General features: G+C 46.3%; 1 protein-coding gene and 1 long non-coding RNA gene across 2 annotated transcripts; one reads left to right on the forward strand and one right to left on the reverse strand.

The window, feature by feature from the left end:
• The first annotated feature begins 1700 nt into the window (after positions 1–1700).
• On the forward strand, positions 1701–14136 carry LOC149915773 (uncharacterized). The gene is made up of 3 exons (XR_016471749.1): positions 1701–7071; positions 10593–10999; positions 13422–14136. It is a non-coding gene; the product is annotated as an uncharacterized LOC149915773 (long non-coding RNA).
• Positions 8799–16827, reverse strand: BRAT1 (BRCA1 associated ATM activator 1). Its single transcript, XM_031607011.2, has 13 exons — positions 16460–16827; positions 16152–16306; positions 15329–15476; positions 14342–14714; positions 14151–14264; positions 12957–13042; positions 12559–12683; positions 11987–12173; positions 11724–11797; positions 11053–11152; positions 10687–10785; positions 9881–10062; positions 8799–9761 (listed from the first exon to the last, which is right to left on the reverse strand). Exons 1-13 carry the CDS (start codon positions 16608–16610, stop codon positions 9033–9035), a joined length of 2523 nt encoding a protein of 840 aa, XP_031462871.2. The 5' UTR covers positions 16611–16827; the 3' UTR covers positions 8799–9032.
• Positions 16828–16876: the final 49 nt, after the last annotated feature.

Consider the following 16876-nt stretch of genomic DNA (forward strand, 5'->3'; position numbering starts at 1 on the left):
ACCTCAGGCTGCAGGGTAACCCTGCAAAATGGTTTTGGAGGAAAAAGGGTAAACGGGGTTCTGGGAAGGGGTTGTCGGTACCGGCGGGTCCCCGCTGGAGCCGGGATGGGAGCGCGCTCCTGCCGGGAGCCCGGGGCTGGGCGACGTGCCGGTGCCGCAAGGGCTGAGAGCTCTTTAATCTGCTCTGTTAATAAGAAACGAAGGTTGGAGTGGGTGTCTGGAGAGCAGAGCTCTAGTTATGTGGTTGTACCGGAGACTGATGAGATCTGATCCATGGGAGTGGTGGCTGTGTTTGCCTTGATGCTCCTCTTAGCGCGTCTCTCCCACATGACGTGGATGTGTTTCTGTGTCCCAGGGTGTCCTTTAATTTGGGAATATTATCTGTTCTCGGGAAGGTTAATTAGACCGGAGGAGTGGATCTTCCAGCCCCATTTCCTCATGTAGTCTAGCTTTTGTGTTTTGATCCTTTCAGTGCTTTGATCCTGTGTTTCTCCATCACTAGATGGAAGGACAAAGGAAGATCCCAGCTGGAGCCTGGACTTGTCCCTAAGTGACACAAACAGAAGTTAGGAATACATTTCTCAGGCTCTGGAGCTGCAGTTCTCCTTGCAGCCCACACTGCAGGCACAGCTCTGCAGGGTACAGCAGGAATGCTCCACCAGAGCCTCAGTGGCCATACAGGTGGATAGATTGCAGTGCTGTGGGGTTAATGAGCACCAGGATAAGAAAATCACTGCATTCAGCAGCCTGCCATCCTGGGCTCTGCATTGCTCTTAAGGCACTGAGAGCATCGCTGGTGAGAAATTGCCTTAATTAGCTGCTATCGTAATCAGAAGAAGGGGAGCAGCAGCAGTCTCACCTGGCAGCCTCTGTGGGAACCTTTCTGCAGTGCAGTGTGGGGGCAGGGCTGGGCCTGACAGTCTTGCAGCATCATCCCTTCCCTTCATCCACTCACCAAAGCATGGGAGATGCCCTCTGTTCAGTTTTAACTGGTTGCTGCTTATAATTAGTGCTTATTTGTATTAATTAACTGAAATGATGTATCTCTGTGTTGTTTGTAGTACACCATCAATGTATTCAGAGCAACACAAGCCCTAAACAGGCAGCTCCTGTCCTAGGGAAGCCAAGAGCTAAACCAGGCAGCAATGCTGGCAGTGTGCTCCAGGAATGGAGATTTAGGTTTGTTTCCTACAAAACCTATCGCATGTAACCTTGGTATTTAATGCTTGCTTTAGCTGCCCACCTGCAGATCGGTCAGCACAGCTGAACAGGACTGGTGCTTCTGTAGTGTCCTCACAAACAGAAGGGAATTTCCTCCAGAACAGCACTAGGACTGGCACTTCAAAGAGTGCCCTTTGGTCATCTGAAGAAAGCTGCATACACGGATATCTCCATGAGGGAAAACATCAGCATTGAGTGCTGTGAGCCACGGACAGGAGACCAAACTACAGCCACAGGCTGGAGCCAGACAAGCTGAAATGAGGAAACAACACTGGGTTTTTTCTTTAGAATGAAGCTGATGAGCTCCTGAAGTAAATTCCTGAGGACAGTGAACGCCTCCATATATGTTGGAGTTTTCCAAACAAGATGCCTTTTCTGTGAGATGGGTTCCAGGCACGCAGTGCTGGCGTCACAGTGCTGAGCTTTGTGCAACCAAGGAAGGTTCTGCTCCTGCTGAATGCTGCAGGTGTGACACTTTCTCCTGGGATTGGTGCTTGGGCTGTTGAGAAGTTGGTGTTATTTCTCTGTCTTTGCATTCAGTAGCGGTTTTGAAGAAGGCAGGGTGCACTTAGCAGCAGTCTGATCTGCTACCACAAAGCAGAAATGCATGCAAGCAAACTTTCTTAAAGTTTGAGTGTGAAAAGCAGCCCTGACAAAGCACTGTGGGTTCATCTCCTGTTCTCTCTCTGCTCTGTGACCACAAAGCCCTGATCTAGATTTGGGCAGCCCTGCAGAGGGCTGCATTAGCAGCAGCCACTTTGTGCTTGGTCCTAACACAGGTGCAGACCTGCCAGGAGCACCAGGAGGAAGAGGGGGGAAATGCACCAGAACAAGAGCCTGGCCTTAAGGTGCTGCTTTGCAAAAAGGAGTGATGTAAAGATTTCTGATAGAGACAGACTTCGGGTGCTGTGCGTTGATGGTGAGGGAAAGGGAGAAGCAGGACTGAGTGGTTTGTGGCAGAGGCTGAGGTTACCACGCTGGGAGTGCTGCTGGGGACAGTTTGCCTTCTTTGTAGGCTGGGGATGTGGCAGTGTGTTTCTGATAGCAGGATGGTCTGAAGCAGGAGATGAGGAATCAATAAAGCAGGTGTTCTCCTTGTGTCAGACAGGCCGTGGCAGCTTTGTGATTCTCCTCTGAAACTGCTGTTCTGGCTCTGCCTGCATCAGAGGGCATGAGAGGGAGAATCGTTCCTTGTCTCCTCCATTTGCTCTCCGTAATATCCTTAAAATCTGTGATGTGTCACTCTGGTGCCTGGACAGGCTCCTCCTGTGCCCAACTGCTGCTCTGGGTACTGCCCACCCATCGCCCTGCCCTCAGCAGCTGGGATGGACCTCATGGAGGCAAACAGTGATGTTGTCAGGATTTTTTTGCCTTTCCCACAAAGCGGTGAGGAGCAGCATCAGCGAAGGATGATGGATGAGAAGGGAGCAGCAGGCAGCAGGCCCCTTCTGGGAGGTGAGAGAGCTGGGGTGTTGGTGTCCCCAAGGCACTGGGATCATGCCTGCAAGCAGAACTGTCCCTCTGCACTGTGTCCTGGCACAGCCCAGCTCCATCAGTGGGCTGGGGTGCTGGCTTAAACAGTGCTGGGCTGGTGCTCCTGCAGTGACACAGACTGGAAGAGACAAACAGCCCCAGCCCTGCTCTGATCAGTGAGCGCAATCTGCTGCTACAACTGCTGCTGGAGGGAGAGGGGAGGGAGGGGAAAGGAGAACAGCGATTAAGTGAAGCGGGAGCCGTTTATTTGTAGATCTGTTACTAGGTCATGGTACCACCTATATCCTGGGTTTATTAAGGCTTTTAAATGGAGCCTGAGGTTTGAGACCCTGGGGAAGGGGCTGTCCCTCCTGCAGCTGGCTGATTGCTGCTTCAGTTCTGCTGTGCTGCTAATAGAAGGAAATCTCTTATCCCAAGCTCTGCTCGTTTGTAGAGCTGGTTTCCCTTTTCAGCACTGATCTCGTGTTTGGAGTCTCCCTGTGAGCAGTTGATGTGTGTGCTCCACAAAGGAAGAGAGATTTCAGATCCCTGTATCTTTGCAGAGGGTTTAGGTACTTTTACATTCATTTTTATTTTTGCTGCTGGCAATGTTGGGGATCAGTGCTTTGTGGCTCCTGTCCGAGGTTCAGGAGCCCCATGAAAGGAGGCTATGCTGGAGCAATCCATCCCAGGCTTTAAGCCCAGCCCGGACCTGCTCTGTGTCTTCTCTGGGTTCAGTATTGAGGCCAGCAGAAATAGCATCTCACTTCCCGGTGTCAGAGGAGGTGCAAAGTAGGACAAAGTTAAATTTGGGATTATTAGGAAGAGAAGAAGCGCAGATACTTCAATACACTTTTGTCTGATAGTAATACCAGAGCACAAATGTGAAGAGAGCTGCCCTTTGCAGAGGGCGAAGCGAGGAGTTTGCAGTGAATTACTGGGCAGAAGTGAGGGAAACTTTAGGTTTCCCTCGTGCAGATGGGGCTGGCTCCCAGTCTGTGGCATTTCGGCCCATGGAGCACCCAGCTGGTGTCAGCAGTGGTGCAGGGGGATTTGGGAAAGCACAGGTGTAGTTGTTCTCCTTGGTGGCAGCTTCATTTTAAGCTCTATTGGAGTTTTTTCCTAAGAGAGAGGCAAAGACATTGAGTTTCAATGGGCAGTAATTAAATGGAGACGGTGCACTCTAGAGAAGAATGTACTCTGTATAAAAACACAGGGATCTTTGAACAAGAAGCAAAGCCCAGCACCAAGCTGTGCAATTAAAAAGCTGCAGTGAGATGAGATACAAGATGGAGAGGAGAGAGATTCGGAGACACTGAGATATTTGGGCAAATCACCGTGCCCCAATTTTCTCCTTGGCTGCCCTTGGCTGAGTGAATACACTGGTGGGCACCAAACTGAGCACAGTAGAGGCACTGGGAGCAGCAGGGCTGGGAGCTGGGCTGTGTCCTGCAGGATGAGCCCCCATGTCCTGGCTCATGGCTGGGTCAGTGCTCATGGTGCTGGCATTGCTCCAGAGCCGGTCTGCTTTCACCCAGGGATGCCACGAAGGTGGCTAAAGGCCAAGTGCTGTCGCTGGAAGCCAGCTGCAAATTAGTGCACGGCGTGTGATTAATGTGCTTTTTAAATGCATTCATGTCCTGTCACACTGGCTGTGGCTCTTGTGTCACACTCGGTGCTCTCAGAACGTTTATTAGCCTTATAGATCCCCTGATTATTGCTTTCTCTTTTATAATTAAGCCATGAAACTCAGCATGGTGCAGCTTATACGGTGTTAATTCAAGCCTGGCATACTCTGCCTGTGCCCTAGGATAAGGCTAAATGCTGGCAGCTGGGCTGCTCACTGCACAGTTGCTATTCTGAAATTCTTTAATATGATTACAGAAATAACAGTCTGTGTGCATATGGGTGACTCGGGGCTCAGTGTTGCTGCACGCAGCAGTGAGACATGGTGTGAGCTCCTTGGAGCTCCCCACGTCAGCGCTGTCAGCTCTGCTTTGCTGTTTGCTGCTCTCCTTTCTCAGGACATGAGTGAGTTTTGTTTCTCTTCCTTATGTCCTGGCCTTGGCTTAAACCTCATGTAAGTGGAATAGAGGATTTTCTTTGGAGCTGAATATTTACAGCCACTTTCTGTCAGCTGCAGCAGCTCTCTGAGTCCTGTCTGTGGTGCAGCAGGTCAGCACTTTGCATGGCCATGTGGTGAGCTGAGCTAGGAACAGCTATATCATAAACCACATCTATCTCTTTGCAGTTTTTATTTTCCACCTCCTGGGAATCAGATGTAGGATGGACTGTGCTGGGGCAGCTGGAGCTCAGCACTACTGAACAGGAGATCACTGCAGTGACCCAGCATTGTGCCTCCAGTCACTGCTGGTCCCAGGGGAGCAGGCTGAGCACAGAGCTCATGCAGGCTTTGCTGGGCTGCTGCTGCTCCACTGCCAGTCCCTCATGGTGGGTGTCCCTCATCTGTTTGGGGGTAGCAGGAGACAGCCTGGAAGTGGTAGGAGTGTGAGCACAGAGTTCCTCTGTGTGCAGCTGGATGGCCACTGTGATCAGCACTGCATCTGGGGCTGATGGAGGCACACAGTGACAGGTAATGGCTGCTTCCTCCTGCCTCTCCCCCAAAGAAAACCCCACGTTTTACAAAATGCACATCTGCTGGCTGTGTCTCCCCAAATCTGCATTGAACTCCCTATGCTTGCTGTACTGTCCCACTCCATACTATGTGCTATTTATAATCACTCTGCTCACGTTATCAATTATTACTAATCAAGCCATTTATGCAGAGATCCAAATGCTGATACATCTGATCTTAAAGCTTCTGCTCCAAGCAGCAGTGCCAAAGCCCACGAGCAGGATGCAGCGCCGTAGTGCAGCGCTCAGACGTTTCCATGGAGATGGATCTTTGATCTCATCACAGTACACGAAGGGTGGGGAAGATGCTTCCAAACTCAGAGGAAGGCAGTGCTGATGCCCCCCAGGTCAGAAGTTCCCAGTGCAGGAACTGGAGAGGCTGGAGGACTCTGTTCTTTTTTCCACGATGCCGTATCTGCAGCACCAGCGGGGTGAAGCCGTGCTGCAGCACACACTGGGGATGTGCCTCTCGCTTGGCCAGACTGCACCTCTGAGCTGATTTAGTGCTGCTGAGGACCAGACCTTTGTCTGTGCTGCAGTGTTGTCTTTGTGCGGTATGATTCATAGTGCTTTGGTGCCAGGACAGTGCATGTTGTCCTGGCTGTTGAGAAGAAATGTAAGCAATAGGAAGAAGAGCTATGAAAATGTACAGTTAACTGGCTGCGTTTCTGGATGAAATAGAGAGCAAATTCACATTTTATGTTGGAGGAATGTGCAAAAGGGAAGTGTTTGGTATGATAACATGGGAACAGTGACCGAAGGCAACAGCCAAGCTGGCTTTATCTGTCTGGATGAGCCCTGATTGTGCTGGCATGAGTTCTGTGCTGTGAGAGCTGGCAGCAGGGGCAGGGCAGCTCCACCCAGCACTGGAAATCAAGAGCTGTGTGGATGGAACAGGAAGGGAATCCATTAGGAAAGGGCATCGTTCAGTTCAGCAGTGGCTTGCAGTGAAGGTGGGCCACGTGCTGATGCGTTCTCTATGCTGCATTGGTGGGCAGAGGTGGTCCCTCATGTCTGTACTGTGTGCACACTGAGGCAGCTGAGCAGTGTTTGTTGATGCTCTCCTCCCTTGGCAGCTGGGTGGTGACACTTCCTGGTCACTTCCTGCTGTTCACAGGGTGCTGATGGATCAGTCCCTTTGTCTCTGCTACCAACACAGCCTCGGACTGCTTCTACAGTGTGTGATAGCATGCAGAGTGAGCAAGAGGTTGTACAAAGCCTGCTTGCAGTGCTGATGTTTTTCTCTTTTCAAAGCATACCTTGCTTGGGGGCACCGAGCTGCCAGTGATGCCCATTAGTCTCTCCTCTTTGGAGATGAGCAGTTCTCCACCCACGTAAAGCAGTGCTCATGGTCTCCTCGCTCCCAGCCATGTCAGGAGCAGGTGAACCTTCATGCTCTGCAGGACTGGAGGTTCCTCAGCTTGGCCACCATTTTTGTCAATTGAAGTTTAAAAGCTTTCTTTATGAGGATGTACCTTGTTTGAAGCCGTGAAAAAGTTACCGTATTTTTCTAATACAACAGCTCTGCTCAGTGTTAATCGTAGCCGTGGGTTTGCTTGGGAAGCTGATGGGCGGATTTTTGTTGGGTTTTGTTGCTGTTGATTTTTCCAATGACCATCAGTGCCAACACTGTCATTATTTCCTGTTGATCAGAATGGGCTGTTCAGCCAAGAACGCCGTGGTGTTGTCCTGTGCACCAGTTCACTGGGGAGGAAGTGGTGGGAAGAGCAAGCAGCAGTGAAGGTACTTTGGAGCCACGTTTGGTGCTGCTGGTTTGGGTGCATCAGCTGAGGTTATTGGATGGTACTGAAGAGTGTTTTTTCCCTTAATTCTGTGGACAAAGTGGGTTTGCTATGCAGCTCCCTGCTCCCATCCCATGACTGTTCAAGCCTATATGGATGCTGTCACTCAGCAACTGCTGTCAGTTCTTTCTTTAACTGCACATGAGTTGTAATTGTGTGACCAGTCCTACAAAGAGTGTTTGTTCACCATGGCTCACAGGTGTGAAGATGAGCAGCCCCACCACAGCTCTCTTTAAGATCCCTTTACACCTGACCCAGGGAGTGACCCCCAAATGGGACCACCAGAACCTCTGTCACTGGGCAGAGACACTTAATGAATGAAACATCACCAGCATTGTACCATCCCGTTCTGCATAGGCACTCAGCTTGTTTGAAAGATGAGTTATGTGCACAGTCTGTCCTGCACATGAAGAAGCAGTTCTGCCACAGGCTGAGGTCTGGCTGTGTTACGTTTAGCAGTGCTTTATTTCTCAGCAGAGGACGAAACCCACAGTGCTGGAGGGAAATGACACAGCACAGGGCTGTGGCTGCTGATATATTTTATCATTGTTAATTGCTGAGAACTGTGGTGAAGCTGGCTGATGAGTTTCCTCTGTAACGTGTGGTGGTTTTAAAAGCCTTGATGAGCTTGTGTTGAAAGGTAGAACAAATTTTATGAGATGGACAAAAGAAATTTCTAAGATGTGCGTGAGTTCGTTTGCACTCACAGACCACATAGCTAAGGCTTAAGCAGCAGCCTCAGACACTTATGGCTCATTTTTTACTTCACTCATACAATTAGCATAACTAAGCAAAGACTGCTCTTTGAATTTTAAATGTCCGATGTATTAAAACAGAAAACTAACAACGATTCTTCTGACAGCTTTTATAAAGCTGTTACTAGCATAGGGCTGAGCCAAACATTCTTTGCTCTGTCAATGTGAGTCTGAGCAGTGAGAAGATAAATCCTTTTTTCAGTGTTTTATAGAAATGTGTTGAAAATGATTCTTGGAATTTCATACCCATGTACAGACCAGGCAACGGAACTCACACTGCCCCTGTTCAGATAAAGAGCTGAAAAGAGCTTTGTAATCTTCTTTATTCACAGTGCTTGCTCTCAGAGATGCGAGTTTTTCTCATCTGTGATGCCCTGCGTTGTTATCACTTGTGTAGCTGCTGCCTGCTACCACAGGCCGCATTAAAGCAACTGACAGAGCTGAGCACTGGTGCCTTTGACATGACACGAGCCCCGTGCCTGGCCACAGCCTTTGCTGAAATCGTCTGTAGCATCTGTATGGGGAAATCTGCCTCCTGCAGGGATTGCGCAGCTACCGCGCTGATGATGCAAAAGCTGCAGTTCCCACAAAAACTCATCCCAGAAAGGCAGTGTGCAGCTCTCTGCCCAGCAGCCCACCTCTCTCTTTACATCCCCAGAGTCCTTGTATGGCAGGAACATAGAGCTTATGGAAGGACCACTGTTTTCATGATGCAAAGTGCTAAGTAGCAAAAGCACTTGCATACTGACAGCTCAGTCCAATGTGTAGCAAGTAATGAATTTGTTTCTAGGAGCATACAATAGCTTGCTTTCAGTCACTTTTTTTTTTTTAATGTTTCCTTATGTAGGCAGGCTCTGCTGCTTTCTTAATATACTCACATGTTAAAAACAGAAGAAATGCATTTCTTTATTTACTTAGAAAAATAAAACAGGCAGATCAGTTTATCAGAGAATATACTCAAAAATAAGAGAAGCCATCAGTATTAAAACAAAGATTTTTCTAACACTTTTAACAGCCAACAAAACCATTCCTTTTTTTCTGTTTAGAGTAACACTTCCTACTATCTTCTCTTACAAGACTTTGGTAGCAAAAATTCTCTTCACAAGAAACCTTTGTAAGTATTGTTCCCTCAAAGCAAAAGATGTCTTTAGTAGCAGTCAGCTTCATTTTCCTCTACAGTCCCCACAGTAGCAAGGATGTCCTCTAAGAGGGACTGGGGGCTTTTCTCCACATAGTCACTACCTTTGTTTAGGTCATTGTGTAGTTCCACTAAGTCTATTGTTCTCAAAGCTAACATCATGCTCTCTGGATCTTGAAAGTCCACTCCACTACCATCATCTGTGGGGAAGTTCTGGACCAGAGAACCCTGCCTCAGTGTCCTCTGTAACCAATGAATGCCATGTCCTGCAGGTAAGTCTCCAGTCCCTTGTGAATCTGTGGTGCTACTCTGCCAGAACTCAGATCGTAAGGTACGCAGTATATCACAGGCTTTCTGACCCACTGGCTTGTCACAGTCACACAAAGACTGAAACAAGAAGCTGAACAGGTTTGTTCGGCAAAACATCTGCAGTGGCTTGTTCTGATGAATGGAACTAGTGACTGCAGATGAGTCAGGAGCATAAAAGCATTCAGGAAGGCCAAGTTGGCAAAACATATAGGTACAGAAAATTTGAACCAGTTCCAAACAACCAAGTTTGACTTCCCAGTCTAAGTCACGTGCTGCGGTCTGGACCACCATGGAGACAAACTGCTCTGTCTCTTCCAGTTGGCCTGTGCAGCTCTGTTTCAGCCACATGGTGAAGATGCTCATCACAGCTCTCCTAGGAAAGACCTCTGGGTCTGTGGACAAGATTTCTTGAAGCTTTGCCACAGTTTTCTAAATGTAAAAAGACAAAGAAGAGAAGAACATTAAAAACAAACAAAAAAGCACAACAAAAAACAGTAAAACAATGTGTAGTTCTGCTTGCGTCTGCAGTGGATTCCACAAAGTCATACCTCTTTACTATACTGACTCCCTGCAACACGTGACTCTGGAATGAAGACGTAATTAATGTAGACCAGGTGTCCCATAGCAGTCACAGCGCTTGCTCGCACATAGCTCTCTGGATCCTCAAGAAGGTTTTCTGTAAGCTTTGGCATTTCTGAAGACAGCAAAAACTGCCTGAACTCATCGAGGTCTGTAAATGAGACAGCAATGCAAAGAAGTGAGGCTTTATTCTCTCAGAGCATGAACTTGTTTCCAATGCAAACAGTGATTTGTGTCATACGAGGATGATCACTGACTACAGGGCAGCTGACAGTGAACGAAGCTGCTGCTCACAGGAGCACGGATACTTTCAGCCAGGCTCCTCATTCTGCAGCAGCTTGGTGAATTCCAGCCATGCCATGTTTGACACTAGAGTTTGGAAAAATACATTTACTGTTGTTTCTACTGGTGAGAAAAAATTTGCTCCAGGTGAATCGCAGTGCGGTTTCAGCCCCATCAAGCAACTTTTGTTTAAGGGAGGAAACAAAAAAAAGGTCATCCTTTACTGCTGTCAAGCCATGTGACATAGTTTAATTTGCTAAAGTTATCATTAAGGAGGACACAGCAATTCAAATTCAACAGAATAGTAGCGTATATTTATTAATCTTTTTGACAGATTTTGACTGTGATCTGAAAGTAAAAATCTCAGCTTATCTTTTCCTTCCTTCCTTCCCCCTGCAGTTACAGGTCAGAGGATGCTCCACAGGCCTGACTGACTTTCATAACATTACAAGAAACGGTCCTCCAATCTGAACAATTAAATCTCTGCACATACCTGCCAGGCTTGTAATCAAGCTGGTGAGGAACTCCAGAGCAGAGTCTCGTACTTCCCAACAAGGACTGCACAAACGCTTCTGCAGCACCAGAAATACATCTGTGAAAGCCAAGCGAGAGGCGGGAATCAACATGAAAGGCAACAAACCCAACCAAACCACTGCACAACTTCTGCACTGTTTACTGATGTGATTCCTTCTGTTGACACTGTGAGCTTCTCTCACAGTTCTTCAAAGCACTGTCTGAGCAGATACAACTAAATTCACCACAGCTACAAGCAAACAAATCCTAAGTGCTTTAAGTAGAAAAAGAAGGTGAGAGCACATTTCATAGTTGCTGTTTGTCCTAACTTCAATAGCTTTTTTACCTTGCAAAATCTTCTCAGTTTGTTGCTTATTTTTCAAGAAGGATATTGATGAAAAGTTCTTCAACCAGTTGGATGTAGCTTTAAATGATTTCTTCAGAACCTGAAGAAATATAAAGCAGATGTACTTTGCTGCAGGAGAAGGCGTGGTTGTCTTTATGCTAGATAAAATATTTTTTTGGACTCAAAATTACAGTGAAATTGTCAGAAGAAATTAGTGCGTGCACTTTCATTCTATAAAATAAGCCACAAATGAATAGTGCTTATGCCACATTTCTAGCAAACTCGTAGACAACACCTGTTCTCAACTTTAAAACACTGTGAGTGTCTCCAGCTTTTCATTTGCAGCTGTCACCTGAGTCATTCGGACAAAATAAAGCAAGAAAACAAAAATGTTACTGCAAAGATTTTACTACTTAATGGCAATGTCAAGATGATTATATTGGTTCTATGGTTAGACATGGTGGCTCTTATATTTTCAAGAATATCTGACTTACTGATCAACTACTTGCTCATTACCATTTTAGCTATTTCCTGCAAGTCCCTCACAACAAGCCTTCTAGATATTCCTATACTAACTGTGCTAAGAAACAACTGTTGTCAGACTGTTTGTCAGAAGTATATTCCACTGGGTGAGCCAATAGATTTGGAGCCTTCTTTAGTTCTACACTCACAGTAGGAGTAGAGTTTGGACTCTCCAGGTATGCCAGAAGGACGTCAAATAAACTTCTCACAGTTGTGTCAGTGCCTGAAACATTTAAAAACAAAGCAAAACAAAAACTCAAGAACCAATGTTAAGAAAAAGGGAATAATTCAACTCTTCAAATATGGAATAAAACAGGATTATAAAACTGCTTTATAGAAGAAAGCAAGCACAGTCCTCAAATACAGAATAGTAATTTCCAAAATTAAAATTTAAGTGCGAAGTTTAACTCACATTTGCAGTCAGAAAGTGCTGCAAGGACATCAAGAGCTGACTTCTGCACTCGGAAGCAATCTACCAAGATTTGACTAATCTTGCTTCCCAGAGGAGAAGCTGGAATCAGGAAGCCGTTACAGAACAGTAATATTGTCAGGACAGAACACAGCAAAGATGCACAGGGTAAATTCACAGGCAAAAGAACCTAATGGGAGGGAAAAAAAACACAACAAGCTTCCATCAAATGTTTCAAGCATACATACAGAGCAAGAGTTTCTGGTAAAGACACAGCAAAACTGCAACTTCTACTGTCCTTACGGTAACATAATACTAATAACTACAAACAAGTAACTTTCCTCTCTCCCAGTGAACTATTGCATAAACGGGAGGAGATGCTTTTCACTATTTGGGAAAGCAACTCAATTTATGTTTTTCACTGGATCAATATTTGCAATGGATAGAATGTATGGCAACTAAGCCTGTGAAGGTAGATGTAAAACCAAGTATGGTCCCTCTTTACAAGACTTAATATTCTTTTGTTATCCTATTGAGAATATATACTGCTGGATTTTGTAACTAGCAGAACTCACTCTTTCCACAGAGAGCAGCTCCTTCAGATGACCAAGTATCTGGCACAAAAAACTAGCACAAGATGACTTGGAGGATAGAAGGCTTTCAACAGCAGAGGGATCACTGACTGACTCATCCAGCAAACCTAGGGAAACAAAGAAAGGAGGAACTCAGGTTGTTAGTGATTACAAAGGATAGTGATCTCCAAACTTGATTTTTGAGCTACTATTTTGAGGTGATGCAGTACGAAGATCCCTTCAAATGCAACTGTCAGCAGAATGCTGCACTTTACCACAAACATCACTACCGTCCTTGACTTTTTTTTTTTTTTTTTTAATCTTTCTCCAGTTTTGTCTGAATCAGGCACTTAAAACACTGGCAAACAGAATAGCCTCTAACTTTTTTATTGCAATAGTACCTGAATAGTCCAGGGAGGCTGCTCTCAAAATACACTCCATTGGTTGAAGGAGAACAGTCAGTGCTTTAATCTTCACAACCTGTGGGCTTCAAGGAAGAAACAGCAATTACCAAGACAAGAAAACTTCAACTCTACCCTAAAGATCTATCCCCAAATGCTGAGCAGACCAGTGATTTTCACATAGGCCAGCAACAGGACAGAAATGAAATTACTGTCACAGGTCAAGCGTTCTTCTGATTCTCCCTGGCTAACTGAAAGAGAGAAATGGTTCTGGAATTGACAAACAGCCTCATCCAGCAGTGAAGAGTGAAAGCTTGTGTAAGAAGAGAGTTTAGACAGGCATTTATTGCATTAAAAAAAAAAATCCCTGTAAGACACGTGTTAATTAGTCTGAAAGTAAGTATCTATATGTCCTATAGTCATTTAACATATGATGATTTCTCCATGCTTTTTCACCATCTAAAGGGAGAAGATGCCAGTGGATTTCTCTGAGGTGCACAACAGATGAGGCAACACCTTAAACTGCAACAAGGCAGAGTCCAACTGGATACATGGAAAATACTTTTCATAGTGAGACTGGTAAAGAACTGGACCTGGTTGCCCAGAGAAGCTGTGGAATCCCCATCCTTTGGGATATTTGAAACTGGATTGGTGAAGGCTCTGAGCAACCCAATCCATCTCTTAATGCATCTACAATGTATAAAAAGTCAGATTAGATCATCTATACTGCTTCCTTTTACATTAAGTTTTCCTACTGTTGACAGAGATGCTCGATGTATGCAAGATGCATACTTCTGTTGGACAGCAGTTAAAGTTGTTACACTTGTCAGTGTTTATGTGAAAAGTAACCAAATCCTTCTGAATTTGACAGTCAAAATATCCATCTTAAACAACCTTGGCCTTAAAAAGTTAAAGGAGCTTTGTATTTCTGTCTGAAATTGCTGTCTGTAGGTAAAATACAAAAGTGTATGTGTGAACATGACACTGGCTCTTTTCATTTCTGTCTCTGAAACAATTATTCTAATAGAAGTGTCTGAAGTTTGTTAGCTATTTGCATGGTTCTCACCAATCGGTCCACTGTATTAAGCATTACAGTGGAAAATGCAGTGCAGTGAATAAAACAACTCTCAGAAACACAGCAGACATGTTGGGAGCGTTTGCAGAGTGAAAAAATTTCATAGCAGCAACTCCTACCATAGGTAGAACCTCAGAATTCCCGCTGCCAAAGCACTTGATTGTACTGGGGTGAAATGTTCCAGAGCAGATGTCACTAATGCCCAAAAACTGTCTTCATAAAACACGGGAGACCTGAGAAGAAAGAACAGTAAGTCATATGTCCCACTAACACGGATGGTATTTCTCATCACTGGATCCAAGATCTTCACCTTGCCATGTTTAGAAGAAGATCCACCAGTACATGCTGTGCTTGAACAGAATCTTCTGTCAAGAAGGATTCTACTTGCTTTTCTATGCCTAACCAAAGCACTTTAGTCCAAGGAGCTTGACAACTGCCAAACAGACTAGTTAACAGTTTTACTGACTGCTTGACTTGAGAGGCAGAGTTGGATTGAAGAGAATCTTCTATATGCTTTATAATCATGTGGGCACATGCTGGCCACTCACAGTCCTTTGCATCGAGAGGTACAGTCAGTTTAGACCCCACAGAGAGGGTAAGCAAGTGCACCAGAAGCCAACGGGCAGCTGAAGCCACAAACAGGCTGGGATCCCCTTGCAGAACAAAGATCACATCTATGCCTCCTGTGTGAAAACAAAACAAAAAATCAATGAAGGAAAAAAAGAATTCTTCCTATTGTGGAGTCCTGCTGCAGTCCAGCTGAATGTTATTTTAGTTCAAGTAACATAGAGGCTTAAATGTGGTTTGTTTTTTAACGTTTTATTTTGTAGTTTCTGTTGCCTTTTAAAGTCAGATAGTCCTCAGGTACAAGCACACAAAAAGAAGAAAGTAAAATTTTTCAGATCTTCACATGTCTTAGTAACTCAGGAACAGAAGATGACTTCACTGTAATGGTTGTAATGATTGTAATATTAGGAGCGTTGAGGGTATATTTACAGAAAGAGTCTGTACCATCTGCAGACAGATCCAGTAAGGAAAAAAGGGAATTGCAGCAGCAGTACTCATTTCCATCACATGCTGCATAGGCTAGTACCAATCCAGCATTCCTGGCCTCTTTATATAGAGGATCTAAAGTTGGTGTTAACAGCAGGAGAACTTAAAAACCCACGCAAAGAAAATGAGACTACAAAATGTAAGTGTCAAGAAATAAATGAGTCCCTGGTTAATTCTTCATCAGTAAAATCGTAGCAAAATGGATGGGAGGACTTGGGGCATTACCAGCCCTGGAAGCACTCACCAGCACTGCAGATGAAGTTGAGAGCAGACTGGTGCTGCACCATGCTGTGCACGCCCTCTACCCAGCCACTTCGCACAGATGCATCTTCCCATGCTGCTCTGTTCAGAGGCCCATCCTCACCAAAGAGCCTGGTCAACAGCTCCAGCCGCTGAGGGCAGAGAACACACAGAATAAACAGCAAGCAGAGAGGCTTCAGAGGAGCAGAGAAGCTGCATGTCAACAATATAAACACTGCAGTGAAATCTTCTAAATAAACACTAAAATAGAGAGTTTTCAGATTCTCATGCTTAAACTCAACATCTCTCTTTTTTATGGACTAAGCAGTGTAAGGATTCTACTGTTTGTTTCTTAAGATGCAGCAGAAAAGTTCCATATATTTTAGATCTATTAAGCTGCTTTATGTTGCACGCATCTCTTTCCCAAACCAGAGTTTTGTACTATTAATGCAGTCTGCTATATAGAACAGGACTTTAAGAAGCTCCCTTATTTTTGCAGGAAATCAATCTACTATGGTCAGAAAACTACATCTGTCATTGCAGTTTAAATCTAAAGGACCTGTCCAGGGATATATGATATTCTGCAGCTATTGATGTGGCACACTGATATCCAATATAATGTTTTGAACTGAAATTGAGAAGTATTACGTATGAGGACTTACAGTACAGCTTGCTGCAAGACAAGCAATGAGATGACAGCAGCTTGACATGAGAAGTGAGAAGGCTTACTGCAGGTTTTCATATCCATATCATTAAGGAGTCTTACAAGCAGAATCTGTACGCTTCCAGGAGTCCTCAGCACGGGAGGAAGAGGGTGCAAAACTCACCTGCAAGTGCACGAAGCTGTCCTCCGCAGCCGCGACTATCCCAGCTAACCGCAGCGTGAAGGACAGGATGCTCGGCTCCGGCTCCGGCAGCGCCAGCACGGAGCTGAAGAACTTCGTCAGACATGGGTTGTCTCGCAGCAGCTTCACGCTGGGCTCTGGTGAACGGGAATTATCCAGGGACAGAAAGCGGCGTCACAGCGCGCAGGGCTGCGGCTCGCGGAGCTCAGCGCTACCGGCGATTCTCGGCTTCAGCTGAAGCCCAGCCCCCCCCCCCGGCGCAGCCCTCAGGCACCGTTACCCGCACTCACCGGCTTCCCTCAGCTCCCGGAACCAATCGAGCAGTTTCTCCAAGCAGGTGTCATCCGGGCCGGACTGCCGCGGATCGGCCAGCGCCGCACAGACGCGGGGCAGCAGCAGGGCGCACGCACGGCTCATAACGCGGCGGCCCCGCGGTGACATGGCGGCGAAGCGGCGTTGGGCTCCCCGTAACCAAGGGAGAACTCGTTACCGCCGCCTGCCGTAAAGCGAGTGTCGCAAAAGCCGGGCACGCTCAGCGCGCGCAGCTAACGTCGCATAGGCGGTTTTTAACACAAATTAAGCCTTCCAAGCTCAGCGCGGCCCAGCTCTCCGCCATTCTTGCCTCTCATGGCCGCTGGGTGGCACTCGCGCCCCGCAGCACGGCCTAACGGCCGCCCCGCCAAGCCCCCGGGCGGCTGCGAGGGCGC

Source organism: Phasianus colchicus, chromosome 16 (genome assembly GCF_987193195.1).
Source record: "Phasianus colchicus chromosome 16, bPhaCol1.hap1.1, whole genome shotgun sequence".
Taxonomy (NCBI): domain Eukaryota; kingdom Metazoa; phylum Chordata; class Aves; order Galliformes; family Phasianidae; genus Phasianus; species Phasianus colchicus.

Excerpts from the sequence above, each read along its gene's own strand:
- BRAT1 (XM_031607011.2), bottom strand. The coding sequence starts at position 16,610 with ATGTCACCGCGGGGCCGCCGCGTTATGAGCCGTGCGTGCGCCCTGCTG. Across the intron at positions 13,043-14,150 it reads ATTCTGAGGTTCTACCTATG|CCCACAGGTTGTGAAGATTA; the intron begins GTAGGAGTTGCT and ends TCTTCCTTGAAG. Across the intron at positions 11,153-11,723 it reads GTCCAAACTCTACTCCTACT|GTTCTGAAGAAATCATTTAA; the intron begins GTGAGTGTAGAA and ends ATATTTCTTCAG.